Source organism: Hypomesus nipponensis, chromosome 9 (genome assembly GCF_054491055.1).
Source record: "Hypomesus nipponensis isolate SF chromosome 9, ASM5449105v1, whole genome shotgun sequence".
Taxonomy (NCBI): Eukaryota; Metazoa; Chordata; class Actinopteri; order Osmeriformes; family Osmeridae; genus Hypomesus; species Hypomesus nipponensis.
This window is the reverse complement of record NC_140369.1, coordinates 21,688,405-21,712,030: the sequence shown is the minus strand read 5'-3', so window position 1 is coordinate 21,712,030 and position 23,626 is coordinate 21,688,405. Positions and strand designations below refer to the sequence as shown.

The window sequence follows — 23,626 nt, the reverse complement described above, 5'->3', positions numbered from 1 at the left end:
AACAGAATTCTCTCTTTACAATGCATGTTTAGTGTGAGATCTAATGTTTTTATCAATACTGTACCAGGGTCAAGAGGCCACTCACTCAAAAGACTAATTATATGATTATGTGTATTTATACTTTTATTAATTACTTAATGACGTCCATTGCCCTGACTCCTCCCACACCAGTCACTTCTGTGCTGATCATTAAGTCATGCAACAAATGAAAGGTCTGAAATATAAATACAGATTTTTTTTAATGAAGTAGCTCAATAGCACAAGATAGGAACTACTTAATTGAGCTAGAGCTTAACCCAAGGTTGGAACTACTTAATTGTGCTAGAGCTTTTAAAGCACAAGATTGGAGCTACTTAATTGTGCTAGAGATGTTAAAGAACAAGAAATAAGTAGTTTAACAAACAACTGTTTGATGATTAGCTGTGACAACCATATCATTATTATCAGGCCATGAGGAAGGTTTGTTTCTGAAAGTTGTATTCTTCAGCTCAACTGAAGTTGTCTTGGTACTGACAGTTAATTAATGACAAGTTACATCAGAAATTATAGCTAGTGGCTTGAGTAAACATAGTGAAGTTTGTTTTTATGATTTATATGTTGAAAAAATGCTGATAAAAAAGGACATGTAATGAGACCGGTAATAATAAAACTGATAACACTGTTCTCTGAGATACCTTTGGCAATTATTACCTTTATCTGAGTTTTTATAGTCTGCGCAACTAGCCCCATTGCAAAAGGCTGTCATCAATGCAGACACAAAGAAAGTGCAAACCAAAAACTATGAATACTTTTTTCCTTGCACAACCTTGCTAGTATATTGTACAGTATCATTCAAAAAGGTACACATTCATTTGGGCAAGTGAAGCTATCATAAGTTAATCTTGACACTGCCATAATTACAGCTGGAAATAACAAATACATACAAACAAACACACACACAAAGGCAGAGAAAAAATGTTCATGAATACTGAGATATCCACTCTACAGGACTGTATTTACAAGTGTAATAAACAGTTGGCTGCTAGCCAGGGGATACTGGAGATGGCTAGAGGCAGCTGCTAGCATGCTCCCCATAAGGCCAGGGGCACCAGAAAAGTACACAATCAAGTAGTCTGACCCCTCGCTGAAAGCTCCCACTCACACAATTTTAAAAAATCATTTATTGATTTTCTTATAAAAAACAACATTAAAATTATTGTTGGACACTTAGTGGTGGTGTACCTTCCGCAACCTCCCCCCCCCCCCCCCCCCTCACTCTCCCTTTGCTCATCCCTTTACCCCACACGTTATCCCCTGCAATACAAATCCAAACCCAACTCCCAAAATCTAGTTGGGTGACCATAGGCTTTGGCTATGAAATGTACTCCAAGTGGAGGAAGGAGGGTCAGGCTGAGATCACAGGCCCAGTGAACCAGTGGTGAAGATGGAGAATGTAATACCGAGCAAGAGAGACATGTGGTGGGACCCAGTAGGACTCACATGGCTCTGGACCATCATTCCAGTTCCTGTTACCAGAGAAAACAAGAAGACAGATTGTTTCTTTATTCGTAACCATTGTCCTTACAATACATTAGATTTTGTATTGTTATATATATATATATATGCGGCTTAGAGGACTATAACTATCCACCTACCGCTCCAGGCCATGGTCCTGTTACAGTAAAAATGCCAATCTCAGCACATATGAGACCCCATTCATCCAAGCTATAAGTTTTATTGATATTCCAGCCCCTATTTGTAACAGTTTTTAAATTACTACATATATTTGTTTATATGACTACGTAGCTGTTAAGAGTACCTTGTGTTATACTGTCCACACTGTCTACTTAAGGAAACACTTTGACTACACACAAAATGTAACTGACTGCTGTTGCTAGTGACCACCCAGCTGCAAGGTATCAGGACTGCTACCAGTCCCAGCAACCTGTGACTGACAGTGGCACATCTTTCATAGCTCTGACACATGGTTAATTAAGAGTTAGTTGCAGTGTTTAGCTGCAGAGTAAAGTTAGCCACTAATTTGTCAAATATTTGGGTTTCAGTCAGTGCTCTTGGTGTGTGTTACTACACGCTAATCAAGCTAGCCTCCCAACAGCCCTTTGAGCTGTCTGTACTTCCAGAATAAAATAAGACGATTTGGCCATTTTACTCACATTGACAAAACCAAAGTAAAAGTAGAAATGATAGCATTTAACACAAAAGTACTTGCGGGAACTGGACATTACTTTGTAATGCACTATGTGGAGTGTGACCGCTGAAGATGTAAGACAGAAAAGTGGTTGTCACAGACCGGGGACACATGAACACCAGTAGATTTCCCCTTAGGTGTACCTGAACCCTCTCGCCCTCCTGTGTATGTTTGTGTGTGTGTATTTGTGAATGTATGTGAATGCGTACGGATGCGTAAGACCAATCACAGCACAGATGTTTCACCACTCCTGAACAGTAATGAGTATGAGGTAGGAGAATTCCCTCTGTTCAGACAGGCCCCTGAAGACACTCAGTAGTGAGGACCTATGTAGGAATGGATCTCAGAGTGGTGATTGGTGGCAAATGTATACAGAAACTGCACTTTGTAGTTACAGTACACACCAAAACATCAGGTGCTAGCTAAGGTATTTTCCCAAATGAGCTGAAATATTTTCTATATTCCCCCCTGATAGTCCACCCTCGGCTAAATGGTGCCAGGTAACATGTATCTCCACAATAAAGCAAATTCCTGATGAACTTCACTACCTGAGTCTCGGGACACGATGGTCTCATGCGCAGCCCCATCGCCCCCCTCCCCCCAGGACCGGATCTCCAACACCACATAGCCGTTGTCCTGGGGCAGCGGCAAGCTCACAGATGTCTTGGTCTTATCCAGAACCTTCAGAGCAGTCTGGCCCTCGTGTTTATACAGGACCTGGCCACAGGAAGGAGCACAGGTCAGTATAGAGATGTACAAGAAGACATTTTTAGAAATAATTAAAATAAAAAACATGAAAAAGGAAACACAAAAAAGAAAGAGAAAGACAATTTCAGACTTAACATACTTTAATGAAGGTGCAGTACGCTTTGAAGTGGTGGATGAGCGCCATTTCATCTAGGCCCTAGTTTCCATGTACTACGTCCACTGACAAAGTCATTGGCATGGGAACATAACACACTGTTGATGTTATGGTGTTGCTATGCTATGTGTTCTGCCAGTTCAGTACCAGGTTCAAGGCCATGTTACAGCACAATACCTTGATTCATTGATATTATCTTTATAATTGAACACTGTGGCATCCCAAGAGAGACTGTGCCTGCTCAGGCCTCCCAACACCAGGGAAAGCGGTCTAAGCCCCCTCATAGTCAATCCGTGCCTCCGGCCCTTAAAGTGCTTTTCCGTTTCCCTGTCGGCAAATCAAAAATTCAAAGCAACTCGTGTGCACAACACACAGATGCTGTAATCAGTATCCAAATACTACAGACATTACCGGCGCTTAGGATTATACCTGTAGCGCCAGCTAGCTGTATGAATTGGAAAGGATTATATCTCACCACACGTTATTTCAAAAGACAGGTTAGATTGGCTGGACAACTGGACAACATTCACACTCAGGGTGAACACCTAATGTATCCAAACTACAGACCATCACATGACACGTATCAAAACAGAACGAACACAACAACACAACTCCAAACAATGCTTATCCAACTAAATTTAAACCTTTAACTCTGTAGCTTTTCAGCTTGCCATGGGGCATTCTGGTTAACAGGAGTGTTGCCACTACACAACTATCTAATCAACTTTCCTTCGTCCTACTCTGGGGTCTTTACGTTTATTCATTTAGCAACTTTCAAGATAGAGCTTTACTATAAGTGCATTGGTCAATGATCATAAACAACGAGATAGCCGCAAAAAAGCTTTTGCAGGCTTTTGTAGTCTTTGATATTGACTGGTGCATCCTGGGATGGCATGATGTCAACTATCCGAGCTCAGTTCACAATTCAAGGTTCCTATGTCTAAACCAAAAATGATGTTATTAAGTTATTTGTCCGTGGGATGAAAGTAAATATCTGCAAAATAACTGTTGAAACTGGAGCGGTTCGCAACCGAATGTGAAGCGGCTGGGATGCGAATCAGCACCTCCAAATCTGAGGCCATGGTTATCGACCGGAAAAGGGTGGAGTGCCATCTCCGGGTCGGGGAGGAGATCCTGAACCAAGTGGAGGAGTTCAAGTATCTCGGGGTCTTGTTCACGAGTGAGGGAAGAATGGAGCGCGAGGTCGACAGGCGGATCGGTGCGGCGTCCGCAGTGATGCGGGCTCTGCATCGGTCCGTCGTGGTGAAGAAGGAGCTGAGTCGAAAGGCGAAGCTCTCTATTTACCAGTCGATCTACGTTCCTACCCTCACCTATGGTCACGAACTATGGGTAGTGACCGAAAGAACGAGATCGCGAATACAAGCGGCCAAAATGAGCTTTCTCCGCAGGGTGTCCGGGCTCTCCCTTAGAGATAGGGTGAGAAGCTCGGTCATCCGGGAGGGGCTCAGAGTAGAACCGCTGCTCCTCCGCGTCGAGAGGAGCCAGCTGAGGTGGCTCGGGCATCTGATTAGGATGCCTCCTGGACGCCTCCCTGGTGAGGTGTTCCGGGCACGTCCCACTGGGAAGAGGCCCCGGGGAAGACCCAGGACACGCTGGAGGGACTATGTCACTCGGCTGGCCTGGGAACGCCTCGGGGTCCCCCAGGAAGAGGTGGTGGAAGTGGCCGGGGAGAGGGAAGCCTGGGCCTCCCTGCTTAGGTCGTTGCCCCCGCGACCCGATCCCCGGACAAGCGGAAGATGACGAGAGAGAACTGTTGAAATAGCTAGTTTTGATAAAGTGAAGTCATGTGTTTTAACAGAACATTTTCGTGAAAATGTTATTAATGTTATTAATAAAAAACTGACATTTTGGTGTATTTTTAAGTAACAACATTTGGCTGTAATTCTTATGTAAAATTATACATTTACAGTTGCCATTGTCTTTCTATCTGTATTTCCTGTAATTCAGAAATACAGAAAAAAACAAGTTTTTTTTTGTTTTCCTGTGTAGACGCATGTTTTGGCGATGTGGAACAGGGTACAACCTGGTAGATTTATTGGAATGGCTGCAATACAAAGCATGATGCCAGGACAGTGAAGGCCAAGCCAGTATGAGAAATTCCAAGCCATACAGTAAGTGGAAGAAGGCACAGACGCATGATTCTAGATCTTTTCATCCAGCTACGGTGCTTCATTGTGCTGATGACACCTCTGCCAAGCATTCAGCGGTGCCAGCAGCAAAGAAGCCAGATAGCACAGGCAAAAAGAAAACATTGCAAGCTCACTGCCCATATTGTGAGATTGAGGAGCACTTCTTGAGCCAGTGTGATCGCTTTAAGTCCATCGATAAAGACCAGATCATACAGTGGATGAAGACCAACGACGCTGCTGGCGCTGTGGGAGATCACATCAGGCAGCTGAGTGTAATCTGAAGAAGCCCTGCAGTAAGTGTCAAGGTAGACGTCTCCTGATCTGAAGTCTCCTCCATCATCCAGCCTAGCAAAGCCTTTGTGATTGGTGATGCTTTCACTGCCAAACGACTTAGTCTTGCTTAGTCTTCACACGTATCCTGTCGTTACCCTTAAGTCAAAGTTTAGGCACCTCCAGGACATTCCCCTGCAGTCCTTTGACAGAGTAAGTCCTATGCTGCTCATTGGGGCAGACCACCCTCACCTGATAACCCCTGTCTAACAAGTTTGTCTAGGAGCCCTAGGTGGCCCTGCAGCCATTAAGACAAGGCTTGGTTGGACGCTCCAGGTCCAGCTATGCTAACGGAGTTGCAAGTATCGCCCCAGCAGTGTTTCTTCACTTCACTCAGTCCCTTGGAAGTGGAGCTGCAGAGGAATGTGGAGAAGCTTTGGCAACTAGATGCATTGCCACTTAGAGGTGAGAAGCAGGTGACTCGCTCAAGAGAAGACCAACAAGCCATTGACCTGCTTGATTCGAAAACTACCTGAGTTAAGATCAATGGCGTTCTCAGATACGCCACCCCATTGCTCCGTAGAAAGAACTTCCCTGTCTTCCATGTTCACATGGAGGCTGCAATGCCACGGCTCAGAGGCTTAGAGAAACGCCTACTAAAGGACCCAGAGAGTTCAGCTACTTCAGAAGCAGAAATAGAGAAGTTGGAAGTGGCTGGTACTGTAAGAAGGTTACCGCTAGACACTAGCAGGTGATGAGAGCTGGTACATCCCCCACCACATGGTACAACATAATGGGAAAAGACGGATTGTGTTCGACTGCTCCTTTCAGTACAAAGGCCTTAGCCTAAATTATTCTCTTCTGCCTGGTCCTCCGTTGAGGCCCTCCCTACTGGGAGTCCTTCTGCAGTTCAGAGAGCACAGTGTCAGCATTACCGGTGACATCAAAGGCATGTTTCACCAGGTGCTGTTACTGCTTGAAGACAAGCCACTTCTTCACTTCCTTTGGGGCAACATGCGGAGGGAATTAACAACGCAGGTCAATGAATGGCAGGTGCTCCCGTGCGGGACCACATGCAGCCCCTGTTGTGCTACCTATGCACTGCAGCAACATGTGTTTAACCACAGCGGGACCAATAGTAAAGAGCGGCTTTCAATAGACAGGTGCTTCTATGTAGACAACGGTTTACAGAACTGTCTACCAGGGAAGCAAGGCAGTTGATCGACAGTCTAAGAGGCCTCTTGTCCTCCTGAGGCTTTGAAATCCACCAGTGGGCCAGTAACTGGCCTGAAGTCATCAATCAATTGCCGGCAGATGCCAGATCAGATAAGGTGGAGCTGTGGCTGGCCCATGACAAGACAGAAGCACACGAGTCAACGCTAGGGCTTAGCTGGCAATATGATGCTGACACCTTCAGTTACAAGCACAAGCCAATCATCTATCAAGATATCACCATGCGCAACTCTACTGTGTGTTAGCTAGTCAGTATGACCCTCTTAGGTTTATCCTTCCTTACACTACACAGGCAAAGGTACTGGTCCAGTGGCTGTGGGAGAAGCAGAGGGACTGGGATGACCCCAATATCCCTGAAGAGCTTCTGACGGCTTGGCATACCTGGGAAACTGAGCTTGAATACCTACCTCAGATACAGTTTCCTAGATGCCCCAGTGGCCCCAGCTGACATGGATCATCCAGACACCAAAGAGACATACACATCTTTTGTGATGCTTCTGAAAGGGCTTACGGATCAGTTGCCTACTTGCGGTTGCATTCTTTAGCAAAGCTGCTAAAGAATGAGCTCACTTTTGAGATCCGCCACCTGGTGCTTTGGAGTGATTCAACCACAGTACTTACCTGGCTACATTCTGAGTCATGTCGCTTCAAAGTATTTGTAGGCACCAGGGTGGCTCACTGATCTCCAGGCCTGGATATATGTCAATTCTTCTAGGAATCCGGCAGATTACCTCACAAGAGGTAAAACCCTGCAAGAGCTTGTGAAGCCTCACAGATGGCGTCAAGGACCAGAATTCTTAAAGTCATCTCCTGAAGTGTCCAATCCTTCATCCCCTGAACCACTCTGTCAGAGGACACCACTGAACTCAAGCTTTCCGCCTTCTGTGGGCTAAGTACGACCTCCAATCTACAGGGAATGGACAGGCCTAGCTTTAAGACCTGAAAGGAGCTGGTGGATTCTCTTGCTCAGGAGCTTCATGGGGCAGCTGGCCTGTCTGGATAACCGCCAGTTAGTACATATCAGACTGCGGAGATGCTGGCATTCAGGAATGTTCAGCTAAAGAGCATCGCAGAGGATTACAAACACATCAAGGCAGGTAAACCTGTGGCATCCAGTAGCCATCTCCTGTGTCTTTCAACTGAGTTCAACACAACCCATAAAGTCATTAGAGTGGGAGGGACTCAATCCATCAGCTGTCCACCCTATCATACTTGACCCTAGTAACCCTTCCACAAGGTTGCTCATCCAGGAGTACGATGCCAAGTTACGTCACCCTGGACCTGAACGAGTATTTGCAGAATTGAGACGCTTGGTGTGAATCCTAAGAGGCCGTGAGGCAGTAAAGCGTCACCAGCGCGGATGCGTTGAGTGTTGCCGATGGAGATCCAAACCAGGCCAGAAGGACAGAGAAGGGGTATAATCTTTAAGTGTCTCACCACAAGAGCTGTACACTTGGAGGACCTGTCATCCATTGACCTTGACTCCTTCTTGATGGCCCATCGGAGGTTTACAGCTCATCGAGGCAAACCAGCAGAGTTATATTCAGATCAGGGAACCAATTTCCGTGGGGGTGAGAAGGAGTTGAAGGAGGCCTTTACCAACTTAGGACCTGACCTCCAGCGGCAGCTGGCTCCTCAGCAGATATCATTCCACTTTAATCCTCCTGCTGCTACCCACTTTGGTGGCGCATGAGAGCGAGAAATCCACTCAGGCTGCCTTACACCCCACCATTGGCTCCCAACTGTGAGTGAAGAGGTTTTCAGGACTGTCCTCATTGAAATCGAGTCCATACTCAATTCCAAACCCCTCGGCTACGTTTCAGCCAATGTTGCCGATTTAGATCCAGTTACACTTAACTACTCGTTGATGAGGCGCGTGACATCTCCCTACCTCAAGTGGTGTACCCACAATCAGATGCCTTGGATGTTGGAGGTGGAGACATTCTCAGGTGCTTGCAGACAGGTTCTGGACTGCCTTCGTGAAGCATTACTTACCTGGCCAGCAGATGAGAGGTCAATGGAAGACTCCTGCTCCTGACCTCACAGTTGGATTAATGGTCATGATGGTGAGATACACACTTGCACTTTTGAGGTTCCTGCTGTTTAATTGTAACTTGTTAACTTGTTTAATTGTAATAAGTGGAGTGTTACCACACTTATTGTTCTTCCTTTTGGGACTTATTTGGTTTCACAATGTATGCTACATGTTTGGCTACCCGCAATGTTTGGGGCTATCTCGTTGTTATGATCAGTGACCTATGCACTTTTGTAAAACTCTCTTGGAAGTCGCTTTGGATAAAAGCGTCTGCTAAATGCACAAATGTAAATGTTATTAACAAGGGCATAACACACACCTGGCCATGGAACAGCTGAACAGCCAATTGTCCAATTACTTTTGGTAATGTTGTAATTCCTACACTCCTCACCTGATTTGGATGTAAATACCCTAAAATTAAAGCTGAAAGTCTGCACTTGAAGCACATCCTGATTGTTTCATTTCGAATCCATGGTGGTGTACAGAGCCAAAATGATGAAAATTGTGTCAATGTCTAAATATTTATGAACCTGACTGTACATGACTACACAGACACAGAGAAACACACATACAACACTACACAGAAACACACTCACATACCTTGTATCCGGACACGGCTGACTCGTTATGCAGGGCCCGGACGGGGTCCCAGCGCACCGTCACCCAGGATCCCTCAGTTTTCCAGGACACATTGCCTGGAGGCCGGTTAGGGGCTGTAAATAAACACAGGTCATCCATGACGTTGAGCTACAAGGATGAAACAACCTGATTCTGGTTTGGCCAGAATCAACCCAAGCACTTCTACAGTCATGGCTACATCCTTCAGGAACTTTCCGAATACGCCTATGGACCAGTGGAGGCTTCTCAGAGGAGAAAGGTGAGGACTGTCATCCTCTGGGAAACCTCATAAAATACAAATAGTGAAAAAAAGAAGATAAAACTATAGATTAAATACGTTATTTTGCCACCAAAAATTGTATTAAAATAAACTTTTTTGCAAAGAAGGGCTAAAGTAACTCAACAGCACAGTGGTAGCACCATGGTGCTAACCTCCGGGGACAGCTAACCTCCGGTCTCCTTTGGTTATATTGACTTCAATACAAAACTTTGGCGACTGGTAGACTAACCCCCTTCCATAGACACGCATGGTATTTATGACCAGGATACAACCAATCAATGCTTATACAGTGTGTTTTCACATGCTGTCCATCCAATCATAAAATAGGATCTACAGAGCATTATTGGAACATGCCATGGGTGGGTTTTCTTCCTGTCCTACCCAGTTTTTTGAGTCACCAGCCACAATTGGTGTGGATATGCACAAAGGTCCATCCTAGGCTGTAAGGAGAACTCATTTGGAAATGTATCTGTTATTAAGGTTGATTTTTGTTGGTTACTGGTAATATATTTTCACAATACTGTAAACTTCTTTCTTTCAGGGAGGGGTCTGCTGGAATTACATAAAGTACAGTGTCTTATGCTCTCAAGAATCTATTTACACCCTAAAGCCCAACTGACAGAGGAACTGCAATGTGCTCTCCCTCTCCCAGGAGTGGTTTGACCCTACAGGGCCCTTGGCTGAAAGGGTTCTTCCTGTTTTTATCAGGAAGAGTGACACTGCATGGCCTGTGCTCACGTCATTGCGACAAATCACTACTCCATTCCAGTATGGATCATACTGTGATAGTGGTGTGAGGATAAAGTACTCTGGTAATAGTGATGTGTGAGGGTACATACGAGGTCTCTTGGTGGTGACTGTGGCCCGAGGCGAGGCTGGCCCCGTCCCAGCGCTGTTGTAGGCCAGCACAGCAACATGGTAGCGGGTGCTGGGTCTGAGCCCCGCCACACGGGCTGTCATCTCCAGCCCCGCCGTCCGCACTCGGTCAGCCGCCGCCTCCCTCTCATGCTGCCTCCAGTATCGAATCTGTGTTCACCCATACATACGCAAGTACATGCGCCCCCACATACACACGCATGTATACACACACACACACATATACACACACACACATACGCACACACACACACATACACAGTTTGCACAAAAGTTAACTGATCTTCTATTCCACATCCATAATATTATAAAGTGCACTTTTGATTTTATGTGCCATAAGATAGACCCCTAATATAATTACTATCAACTTCCTATGAAGCTCCCTATTACAGCTTTTTACAATCACTTTGACACTAATTTCAGAACCTTGATGTCCTTTTCAAAACTCTAGACACACAACTCACAACTGATGATCAAAACGCACATTTTTCAATGCTAACACTGAACTATAATCATCTGTTCAAAATGGCACAACTTACAGTAACATCAAAGTATTAGCATTTTAAAAGGCTATTCATGCATAAAATCTGAAATGTCTGTCATTTCCTTACATTACAATGATCTAATTGTCAATTGATACTACAGCTCAAAATGATAAATAACTGTTGCATTACTCTTACAATGCATAGTTTTATAGAAACGGACAAACAATATTCCAAGTTTAGAACATGAAAGTTTCAGTATAACGAGGTTCAAGCCTTCTGCGAGCGCAATCATTTTTCTCTGTCATGTATATTTTCTTCTTTATTCTTTATTTTCCCACCCCTAAGGATCCCTCAATATTTGGACAACATGGACAACGCCGGTGTCAAACGGTTCATCTTGTTAGCGATTGTGTTGCTTGTATTTTTATTTACGTTCCGTTGCACAGTTTAGCAGGTTACGTTTTCGTGGCAAAAAGTGCCTTATGTGCACAATGGGAAACTCAGTTCAACCCTTTGTCATAAGTTCAGCACACGTTAGCAATGACGCATAGATACGACGTGCATAGATGTGCTATTAAGACTGTTGCACAGCAAGTATTGTATCGTGCCATGGTTTACTAACAGCATCATACATTTAATCCATTCAAGACTTGCATGTACAGTAAGTAATGTCACATTAAATAATGTATTTAAACTTAAGCTTGTGTGGTGCGTTGCTGTCTTCAATGCCACAGCCTAAACTTTATGTCAAAAGAAACGTTTTTAATGTCCGGCACATTCAAACAATCCCCTCAGTGAAGTTTGGCTAGCAACAGCAGCTAGCTTGCTCGGGTCAGCTTCTCCACGCACGGGTCTAGACTGAGACCAAATGGTCGCATTTGTCATTGTTACTGACAATGATCGCTTCCAGCAAACTTCTTTGGAATTAGCCATTTCCCACTAAATAAGCTTATTTACATTCTCGGGGGCATATTTTCAGTTAGAAGATTGTACTGTTTGAATCGAAATATCAGTTGTAAAAAGTACAGTTAATAAACTGACCCATCTGCAACTGACGCAAGCAAGTACAATATTTAATGATTGGACAAACAACTACATGGTGAAACTATGGGTAGGCTATCTTGTGTGTGGATGATCTAAGTCAGGGGTCCCCAGAAAATTACATGAGGCGTAGTGACTACCAGTATTATTGTGGAGATTTTATTATGATTTTAAATGTATTTATTATGCTAGATTAGTTTATAATTTGCACCGTACATCCATACATATCAAGGGATATATAGCCTATTAAAAGAATTATTACCATTGTCATGACCTTTTTTCATTTTCATTGCTATTGAAATCACAACATTTACTTACTTATGCATGTTAATCAGTGTGAACTGATTTTTAAATGTTTATATATATATATATATATTCTGTCTGGCATTGTTTAGAGGGCCGGTCCAAATGCGTGGGCGGGCCATAGACCGTAGTTTGGGGACCCCTCATCTAAGTGAATGTTCCTATGGTATTTCATCATAAATTCGTTATATAAACTAATGATTCTGCATGCCCAAGGAGTCTTTAAAGATATGAACATACAATGCTATGCTTTGAACATGAGGACAGTCTGTGTCACAAGTAATGACTGTTTTGAGTTTTGTATCTAGAGTTTTGAAAAAGGACATCAAGGTTTGAAATGAGTGTCAAAGTGGTTGTAAAACACTATAAATGTCTTGCCCTACCTTGTGGCAACATGCAACAAACATTTATAACTTTATCAGCTTAAAACTCAAACAGGTGATAAAAGATGTCAGTCCCCTCATTGATCTAGACATAATGACAACATGCCCACTTAGATTTTATTACTGTTAGTGTGACGCTATGGAAGTGTAGCAACTCTGGAAGTGCATAGTTATATGAGTGTGTATGTGTGTGTGTAAGTGTATGTGTGCGCATGTGTGTGTGAATATGTGTCTTTAAGTATGCATGTGTGTGAATGTGTATCTACGCGTGTGTCTCAGTATATGGTTGTGTGTGTTGCGTGTGTATGTATCTGCACTGTGTGTATGTGTTGTGTGTGTTTGTGTATATGTGTGTGAGTGTGTGTGTGCACTGTGTGTGAGTATGTGTGTGTATATTTATGTGTGTGTGTATATGCGTATGCACTGTGTGATAATATGTGTATGTTTGTGTGTGCATACACAAGTGTGTAAATGGGTGCTTGTGTTGGCTTCGGGCTACCTCGTAGCCCCGCAGGATGCCATGGGAACTGTGGTGGTGAACAGGGTCCCAGGACACCTGGATCTCAAAGGCCGTCAGTGCTGTGGCGTTGATGCTAGATGGCGCCACTGTGGGTTCTGGAAGCAGGAGGGAGAAGGGAGGAGGAGGGAAGATGAAGGAGAGAGGGAGGAGGGAAGGGTGAAGGCAGGGCATGGGCCATGAGTAAGCACATTAGAGATAGGTGCACAAACACACATCACTACTGCACAGTGTGTGATAGGTCCTGAACATCTTATCAGACACTTTCAATAACCACAATAAAAGTATGGTTAAATGTGTAGCTCTTTTCTTTTTTTTTTTTAGCTCTTTCCAAAAGACTTACCTTCCTCTGCAGAGTACACTAAGGCCATCTGGCTGAAAGGGCCTTCTCCTTTCCGGTTATAGGCCTTGATCTTCACCTCGAAGGGGCTGTATGGGGACAGGCTCTGGTTGGTGTAAACATAGCGAGAAGACTCCACACTGGGCACACGCACCATTGTCCACGCCTCGGCATCCCTCCTCTTGAAGGCCACGATGTATCCAAAGCCATCTCCGTTCTGGTACTCCCGTGCCATTGGCTAGAATTGGATGCATAGAAGAACATTTGCATAGAAGAAAGGACAGCAGAATGTTTTGTGCAGAATTTTATGTTTCATTAGCATTAAAGTTTAACACCATACACACATCAAACACAATACAACACAACACATTACAACACAATGGCAAAACAAATTCCTTATACCAATGATCCCACACACTCACAGTCCAAGTGATGATGAGTTCGTTGCGGTCTCCTCCGCCTCCTCCTAGGCCACTAGGGGCTACTGTGGGAGCTAGAAAGCAAATGCATCACAACAAGAGAGTCACACAAGCACTTTACCAAAGGAAACTGCTACAAACATCTAAATTCTCTAGTACAAGCTAGTATCTAAATTGTCCTTAGTACCAATTAGCATCTGAATTATCTCTAGCACAAGCTAGCATCTGAATTATTTCTAGCACACTATACACTATACATTTTGCCTCCAACACTGACATGTCTGTCTAATTTCAAGAGTGGACAACTTGAACACCTTTATAATTTTAACCAATGCCGAGTACACACCAAAATCTTTTTAAAATCTTTTAATGATTTTTAAAATGTGAGAAACATGAGGAGAAAAAAATCCTAGATTTACCTTTTTTAATATTTACGATTCGCTATCAGGGAGGCTACAACGTTCTTCTGAGCAAGTTCGGTCACTCTTAACACACCTCACACCAATGGAAAAAGCTGATAAAATAATCTGTAGATAATCGGGACATAACCTAGGATTGTCGGGACATTACCTAGAATTGTCGGAAGGGGGAAATCGGCCCCAAATCACCCCGATTATCTTGTGGTGTGTACCCAGCATAAAGTAATTGAGAGTAGCCTATTGCTTGTTGTGATCCATTTCCATAGTGTCAGTGTTATTCGTGTTTTTGTTTACGTGATAATTGCTAAATTGTGGGAGTGGCATCAGCTACTACATCTGGGTAATCCTCATTGGTCCCACTACACCTGGCTAATCATCACTGGTTAGCTTCCCTGATCCCACTACACCTGGGCAATCATCACTGGTCCCACTATACCTGAGGAAGGCATACAGTTTCTGGCAGCCAGGTTACCTGGGTGAGACAATTTTCTCCTCGTTTGACCCTGTCTCTGTCTTCACCCACTCACAGGGCAGACAATCACCTATATTGTTGCCACAGTCTTTGACCATCCTTTTGTTTCTTTCTTATCAATTTTTGTATCCTTCTCTTCTTCCCCCCTCAGAACAACCTTATCTGCCTACGTGCCACTAGGCCAGCTTTGTTATCTCCACCTGCTCCAGTCTCTGCCGCCCTGTAGAACAGTTTCAAGCAGCAGAGGAGAAATGGAGGACAACCTTGTATCCTTTACTCGTCTCACATTCCATCTTTTCTTTTCAGTTACTGACTAAAGCATACACTGTAACCACTGGTGTCCCTTAGGGTTTAGTCATTAGACCCTTGTTGTTATCTCCTTAGACCAAAGCCCTTGGTTCTGTATATTTGGGCATATACAGGACACTGCCGTCTTGAGGTGCTCAAGGTTATTCTCCCAGGAAACCGCCCACTGCCTTCCAATACTGCTCAGATTCAAGACATGGGTGCATACATTATAGGCATATATTTATTACAGATTATGCCGTGTACTACCCAGCCTCCCCCTAGTGGCCTATATGGAGGTGTGATTCATCCTGTACTACCCAGCCTCCCCCTAGTGGCCTATATGGTGGTGTGATTCATCCTGTACTACCCAGCCTCCCCCTAGTGGCCTATATGGAGGTGTGATTCATCATGTACTACCCAGCCTCCCCCTAGTGGTCTACAGCCGTGGCCAAAAGTATTGGGAGCGACATACATTTTGTGTTTGCAAAGGTTGCTGGGCATTGGCATAAAATTACTGCTAACATAATTTAGTAAGTCACATCATCAGCACAGGTGAAAGTGTGAAATGAAGCTTAGCACAAGTTCAGTCAGGCAAGACCGATCCCTGCACTCGGGCATACCCGATAATGTTTCACTACTTACTCCCCCCGCTAAGAACGCTCTTCTTTCCCTCTTTCCTATGTCGGGCTGTCATCTGGGTTTCAGTTTGATTAGAGCTCCCATCTATCAATTAACGCTGTAAATTCTTCCTCGTAGCTGTCAGCCTATCACTATGATCCGTTGCCTTTAAATACGATTCTCTCTCTGTTTAGTTTGTCCATGCTATCAATGCGCGACTCTCCACTTCCCCATCGCCGCCCAGTGCCTTGTCTCTGTTCTTCGACTCCTCTGGCTGAGTTGTCGGCTGCCGCCACCGCCACCAGTGTCTGGACTCCATGGGGAATTCTTCTTCGGATGTTGGGCAGGCGCCCTTTGATCAATAATTCCCCATGGGGTCTAAGCTCCAAACACTTGTAGTACATTTATCATTCTGTAAATAAACATCACTTTACTCATCACAGGTCTCTCCTGATTTACTAGTTCTAGCCAGGTGAAATCACTCATCATTCTGATTGGATTTTAAGAGCAGATTGACTGCTGTAAAAGAGGGGACTATTTGCATACATTGAAAATGTTCTTCCCAAAAAAGCTTAAAAAAATATGAAATGTGCCTTAATGTATTCCAGTATATATAGAAACATGTGAAAACATTTTCCTCAAATACTGAACCAGGAAACTTTGCAAAACACAACATTTAATTGCCCAAACTTATGGCCATGACTGTATATGGAGGTGTGCTTGACCCTGTGACCTGTGCCCTCAGACCTGCTTGCTGGGTGCGGACGGTGTGTGAGGCCATGCTGGGCTCGCCGCTTCCCAGGATGTTGCTGGCAATGACGTGGAACTCATAGTCCATCCAGGGCAGCAGACCAATCACACGAGCCGACTCTGCGTTTCCCTCGATGTTGGTTGGCTCTAAGAGGACAAACTGGTAGTAAGGTAAATTTGGTATTTTTAAGATGTCAAAGATTAAAGTCCAATCACATACATACACTCACCTGTCCTCATCCTCTTCCATCCTGATGTGAGGGCAGAGCGGCCCATAATGACGTACTTGCCGATGGGGCTGTGATTGTCATAGCCACGACTCCAACGGAGTTCTACCGACGTGTCTGCCACGTTCTTCACAATCAAACCACCAGGGGGGCCTGGGGGGCCTGGTCAGCCCAGAGATTAGAACCATCATGTAGATTTATGTCACAGGAAACTAGAACATGATCATTCTCATACAAATATGCCTGTCAAAGGTGCCTATCATGACTGTAACTGAACCTAATTTGCCCTTTGGGGACAATGGACACTATGGGGATAGTATTCCCATGTGTTTTGTACAATGCATAGAAAAGTGCAGTTTAAAACAGTTGCCTTGCCTTTAGCGTGGCTTCACATTTAAACTGTCTCATCAGTCCTAACAGTCATTAAAATCAACCCTTCATCAAGATGATCTTTTCCTTAATGCTTTAAGCCCATGTGAAATAAAATACAAGTAAAACATTGAGTCATATCTAAACTAGCTGCTGCTCTGGTACCTTGTATTTCCCACTGCTTAGGCATTGATGTAATAGCAATCCGAGTCCAAGAATCAGCCGTAGCCTTGCTCAAAAATAGAGCTAGTCATAATGCTACATGCTACAAGCAGCATGTTGGAGCTGTGGTGTCTCCTGGACCTACCTCGGATGACCAGTTTAGCAGAGGCAGAGGCACTGTCCACCACGGTTTGGGCTGTGCAGGTGTAGAGGCCTGCTTGGCCAAGCTGACCATTCACTATCAACAGGTCTCCTATCGTCTCTTTCTGTGTGTGAGAGAGAGAGAGAGGATGAGATAGTGACTAAGATAAAAAGATAAATAGGTAGAGAGAAGTTCCATAGGGAAAAGTAGACCAAGGGTGGGCAATATTTAAAGAAAGGAGGAAGATAGAAAAAAGAGATACAATGATGGGCCAGGTATTCCTATCATTTGACAGCTCATAAGATAGCATTTTTTCATCCAAGCTAACTTTGAACATTTATGTAATTGTAAAATTAGAGTGAAAGCACTAACTACAAAAAAAGTCCCAACCATGGCAAATATCACATTTAAAGGCAGGGTAGGTAATGTTGAGTAGGGGTAGGTAATGTTGTTTGAAACATTTTTGACATTTGCTGAATTAAACTCCACATCCTGATAGCAACCAAAAAATCTAAAGGGTTGACCATAAAATAAATCCAATATCTGTGAACATTGAAGACTGTAATAAACACGTTCAATAACTAAGGTCGGACCGGCACTAAATATTGGACGGCATTCGGACAGAATCCATTGATTGAACGGGATACTTCAGTCTGTCTGCCACCCGGCAGTAGTCAGGCAAGACAGTTCATGTGTTTTGGAGGAGTGGCTTTTAAGGGAGGGGGTGGGATATTTTGGTTTGAATCCTTTCAAACTAGCAAAAATTGCTACAAACTTACCCATCCTAACTTTAATACAAGCAAGCCATAAAGATGTTGAAACAGTTGTGAGTCTCACAGTTTGTGAAAAAGGCTGTAAAATGTGTATTATCTTCTCGTGAAATAATAGTTTTAGTCAGTACAGGGAGATCATCACTTCTTAACTTGCTTTTGTCCAATCTTCAATGGTCTTTCATTTAAGTCGCAGACACATTTTCGTCTATAACTACCCCCTTTTTTGATATTGGTACAGTCCATTATGAACTGACTCACTCCCTCTATGCGTTGGTAGGGCCCGGAAGGTTCTTCCAGGTCCAGTAAGGCTCCATTCAGGACCCAGGTGAAGGTCAGGTCCATGGTAGGGTCGTGCGAGGCATGGCACTGCAGGGTAACATTGTCCCCCTGGTTGATGTCAGCATTGGAAGGGGCCAGGGTGATCTTAGTGGCATCTGGGGAGTGGGTGAGAAAAAGGGAGCTGATTGAAAGGATAAGAGAGAAACAAAGAATAGGGAATAGAGACACTGTCGGACAATTACAGGAAGAGAGGGAGAGTTAGAGAAGAAGAGGTGAAGATGGGTTAGGGTAGGGGGAGGAAGTGGAGATGGGTGGCTAAGCAAGTACCTACCTCTGACAGACAGGTGTCCAGTGCTATTTGCTTTCCCCAGGTAGTTCTCAGCAAAGCAGGTGTACTTTCCCTCGTCGGCACGGCTAATGTTGTGAATCCACAGTTGCCCATCTGGAGTCACTGTCACTCTGAGAAAGAACGTTTGAGAATGAAGACTGGAATTCATGATAGTAATTTATTGGCTAACTATATCTGGCAAGCTCATTCTGACTTACTCCATCTGTTTAACTCTATCTGGGTAACTCTACAAACTTTACCTGACAAACTATCTAGCAAACTCTATCCGACTTATCTAGCAAACTATCTGGCTAACTAGCTAACTCTATCAGGTTTACCCTGACCCTGCTACATAATGTTTCAACAAGGCTTTGTAGGAAGAAATTGTTTCTTCATTGTTTTTAAGTGAGGAAACATGAAATCTGTCTGTAGTGTTTTAAATTGAATTGATCGACCTGTTAGCTGTGTGACAACACAATGTTAAATACTTACTCTTTGGTGTGAAAATATTGTGTTGACAGATCATATTGTTGCATAAATATAATCAAACTTTCAATTCACCATGGCTAACAGAGACATTTTTCAGATTTAGTTGTTTTTGTTTGTTGGTGAAACATCCTTAATGCCTTTACATTTGCTTCTGAAGGGGATCATCAAGAAAGTATAATGTTACACACCTCCTCTTCAGATAAAATATCTTAGACCTTATTTTACTGACAGTTCAACAATGCTTGGAAACAGACACACACAGCTACGCCGGCAATATCAGCAATATTCCGATAGGACACTGGTTGTGGGTTTGATGTTTTCCTTTGTGATAGTACATTTTCTGTCTATCAAAACCTCCATACACTGATGTTATGGTTTGTAATGGCATTGTTGAAGTGTGTGTGTGTTTGGTATGGTATGATACGGTGAGTGTGAGAGTGTGTGTGTGGTAAAGTGTGGTGTGCATGCGTGTGACTGTGTGTGGTATGATGTGGTGTGTGTATGTCACTGTGTTGTCAAATGTGGTGTGTGAGCGTGGTATTTGGTGTAAGTGGTATGGTGTGTGGGGTATGATGTGGTGCGTGTCTGTATATGTCCACCTGCTGCTGTTGGTAAGCAGCTCCGTGCCTCTGCTCCAGAATAGCGTGGGTTTGGGGGCGGCGCGTGGCCGGCACTCCATCATCACCTGGCCCCCTCTAGCTGCCGGCACAAGCTTTCTCACCGGGTGGCGTCTGAAGTCTGGGGCCTGGACTGGGGGCAGGATAAGAGATGAGAAGGAGGGGAGAGGAGAAAATGGGAGAAGAGAGGAGGAGAAGAGGATGAGGAGAGAGGAGGGAGACAAAGGAAAAGGAATACGGAAGAAAAGAGAGGAGGAGAGAGGAAGAGAGGAGAGGAGGAAAGGTAAGGAGACAGTAAAGGGGAAGGAATTGAAGAGAGAAAGGATTGGAAGATTTTAAGATGAAAGGAAGTAAATAGAGAGAAAATAAGATTGAGTGAAATTAATTAAACGTAAAACGTGAGAACGAAGGAAAACAGGAAAGATTCAATTTCTTGAACTAATAAAGCAGAATTCAATTAAAACCATTTAGCCAAATAAATTATCTCTATTGTTCCAAATGTGTTTGATTCTCTGCTGGGTGTGAACTTTTACCTTGCACCCTGAGCTCGGCATTGGAGAAGATGGTGCCATGTTTGTTCTCAGCAACACACTGGTACATCCCAGTATCCTCTAGTGACAGGCTGAGGATTTTCAGACGACCTCCGTTGACCTCCACTCTGTCCTGGAGTGGAAGGGTAAAGGATAAAGAGAGGAGACAGAGAAAAATTGAAGGAAGTCAGGATCGTAACATAGGTACACAACTGTGATAAGGCGCAGTCAACAATGTAAGAGGAGAAAAGGAACAGGACATCAACATTCTCTGAAGTTTTCTCAGAGGACTCAGAGGAGCTAGAAGATCCTCTCCAATGTGTGCAATGGTTTCACTTTTATTTGCTTATTAAAAAGTAGTTTTTCATTCCTGTTACCTGCAATCACATAATCAGAATCTACAGATTCTACAACAATCCTGATGTGGACTGTTGAGGCTGGTGGCAGAGCCGAGCCTGATGTTGGGAGATGGTAGCGCCTAGGACATGGAAGGACTCCACAGTGTTGAAGGGAGTGAAAACTCATACAAAAATCATAAAAGCCATTGAAGATAGTCTAAGTTCTGCACCACAGACTTGTCACCTCTGGTTGTGGGAAATTGGATGTGGTCTGGGATGTGGAAAAGTAATGCAGTTGTGACAGCTTGCACAGATCTTGACAGTAAGGCCTTGCAGAGCCCATGTCTATCTCCAAGAACCTCCCAAAAACTTCCAGTGGCCTAGAACTAACACTGCCAGTGGGGTTTCAGGGGTCAGTGCAAAGGACCTCCTTGTTAGCCTCTTCAGGTCTGCTTCTAGATAGATATATATATATACATAGATAGATACTTTATTAATCCCGTAGGGAAATTCAGGTATCTCTCACAGCTCTCATACCACAACAACCACAGACTATGTACAGACAACACAATACAATACAATACAAACAGACGTTGTGAAAGTTCTATGAAGTCCAGGAGCACCATGATATCATGATGCAAACATGGTCTTGGAAAGCTGATGGCCTATGCAAGATTGTAGATATAGTCAACACTAGAAAATAAGACAGTAAATATGTAGAATTGAGATGCTTGTATTTGTAAATTGAATTATTAAGGCTGCTAGCTGGGACATGCCATGTGTGATACCATTTATATGCATGGTTTTTAACCTTGTAGTTTAATCAAGTAGTAAATATAGGACTCATATACTTATATTTGCCTATGGAAAGTGGAGTACCAAGAAGAGTTCAAAACCAAGGCACAAGTAATTTGAGAAATAGTTGTTTTATGGTAGTTTGTTCTTCCTGCTCCTCACATGAATCTATAAGGTAAACATGTAAGGATTGGACAGGCAACACTGAATATATGATACAATACACAATTCAGCCATAATTTAATTAAACATTATATGCTTAGGCGTAGGTAACCTAACCTTGTTGATTGGGCAGAAGAATAGGCACAGAAATGGAGGGCCTTGTGAACTTCATCTCTTCAAACAAGATTTTCCTCACCCCAATTTGGAGACGAGCCCACTTAATTTTCAAGACCTCCTCTTGGTATTTAGCGTCCTGTGTTGCTGATTACAGGGTCCTGACACCAGTCTAAAACTCAGATGCAGCATAGTTTGCACGTTCACATTGTCTTTGCCTTCATGTAGCATCATAAAATGTAGCCTACATTGAAAAGTACTAAAATAAGTAGCCTATAATACATGTAAGTAATAAAATAAGTAGCCTATAATAAATGTAAAGTTTTCTGTAGTGACAGAAAATATTTTTGGTGTACATTCATCAATTATTTTGGTTAACATTTTAATTTTAAAGTCTTAAAGTTGCATCAGAAGAATTACATTTCAGTACAATGGACAGTGTCTGTTAAGTGCAACTTAAGAGACACGTACGATGGTTCTCCTTACGAGCATGTTCTGGAAACGCACGTTAGAAATAACGATGGATTGTTATTTTGATCGTAACAGCTACGATCCATCGTTATCGGGAAACGCACCCCTGGCCAACTGTGAAGGGTTTTTCTTCACCAGGGAAATAATTCTTCTGTCATCCACCACAGTTGTTTTCTGTGGTCTTCCGGGTCTGTAGGTGTTGCTGAGCTCAACAGTGCATTCTTTCTTTTTAAGAATGTACCAAACAGTTTATCTGGCCACATCTAATGTTTCTGCTATCTCTCTGATGGGTTTGTTAAGATTTTTCAGCCTAATGATGGCTTGCTTTGCTGACAGTGACATCTCTTTGGACTTCATATTGAGAGTTGACAGCAACAGATTCCAAAAACAAATACCATACTTGAAATGAACTCTAAACCTTTTATCTGCTCCTTGTAAATGACATAATGAGGAAATAACAAACACCTGGCCATGGAAAAGCAGAACAGCTGATGGTCCAATTACTTTTGGTCCATTAAAAGGGGGGGGAGTTGTTGTAATTCATACATTACAACAATTCTTATTATTCCTACATCATGGATGTAAATACCCTCAAATTAAATCTGAAAGTCTGCACTTAAAGCACATCTTGATTGTTTAATTTCAAATCCCATGTGGTAGTGTACAGAGCTAAAATGATGACAATTTTGTCAATGTCCAAATATGGACCTGACTGTATAAGGCTCAGCTGTGTACAGTAGGGGCTGAAGGGATTGTGTTCAGGGAGTGTTCATACCTGTGTGCTGAGAGGCTGCCCGTTGCGTAACCAGCGGATGGAAGGTCTGGGCTTGCCTGAAGCAATACAGCTCCAGCTCAGCTCTGAGCTGATCTCCACCTCTGAGTCACTCATTACCTGGAGCCACTCTGGTTGGGCTGGGACACACAACAAGCAATAGTTAGTGTGTGTGTGTGAACAAGCTCCCAAGTTCAAGAATGCATCTGTGGTGTGTGTCTGCTACTGTGTTCATGATCAGCGTGCAACTTTTACACACGCTGATGTACAGTCATTGCAATACTACGTCATGAAAAAAAAGTTGTCCTGTTTTCTCCCTTCCATTCCAAACTGTGACCAACACCAGTCTCCCTTCTCTGCAGAACGCATTGGAGGAAAAACGTTTGCGCCTCCCCCCTCCGCTCCACCGGCAAACCCGGCCCTACCACCTTAAACAACACATTTTCTGTGGGAAACCCTGCAAATGTTATGTTTTGCAAAGTTTGCTGGTTCAGAATTTGAGGAAAAAAAT

General features: G+C 43.5%; 1 protein-coding gene across 1 annotated transcript in view; it reads right to left on the bottom strand.

Moving 5' to 3' along the window:
* Positions 1-1,265: 1,265 nt before the first annotated feature.
* The window catches only part of cntn2 (contactin 2), a 51,697-nt gene continuing 29,336 nt past the window's right edge, over positions 1,266-23,626 (bottom strand). The window contains exons 9-23 of the mRNA XM_084704697.1: positions 23,119-23,255; positions 20,467-20,596; positions 19,916-20,066; positions 18,831-18,958; positions 18,479-18,654; positions 17,451-17,571; positions 16,778-16,936; positions 16,545-16,694; positions 14,004-14,074; positions 13,585-13,819; positions 13,224-13,339; positions 10,476-10,662; positions 9,339-9,451; positions 2,737-2,905; positions 1,266-1,505 (exon numbers count right to left, since the gene is read on the bottom strand). Coding sequence (XP_084560823.1) covers positions 1,396-1,505; positions 2,737-2,905; positions 9,339-9,451; positions 10,476-10,662; positions 13,224-13,339; positions 13,585-13,819; positions 14,004-14,074; positions 16,545-16,694; positions 16,778-16,936; positions 17,451-17,571; positions 18,479-18,654; positions 18,831-18,958; positions 19,916-20,066; positions 20,467-20,596; positions 23,119-23,255 — 2,153 coding nt within the window. The 3' untranslated portion in view covers positions 1,266-1,395. The remainder of the gene's footprint in view (positions 1,506-2,736; positions 2,906-9,338; positions 9,452-10,475; positions 10,663-13,223; positions 13,340-13,584; positions 13,820-14,003; positions 14,075-16,544; positions 16,695-16,777; positions 16,937-17,450; positions 17,572-18,478; positions 18,655-18,830; positions 18,959-19,915; positions 20,067-20,466; positions 20,597-23,118; positions 23,256-23,626) is intronic.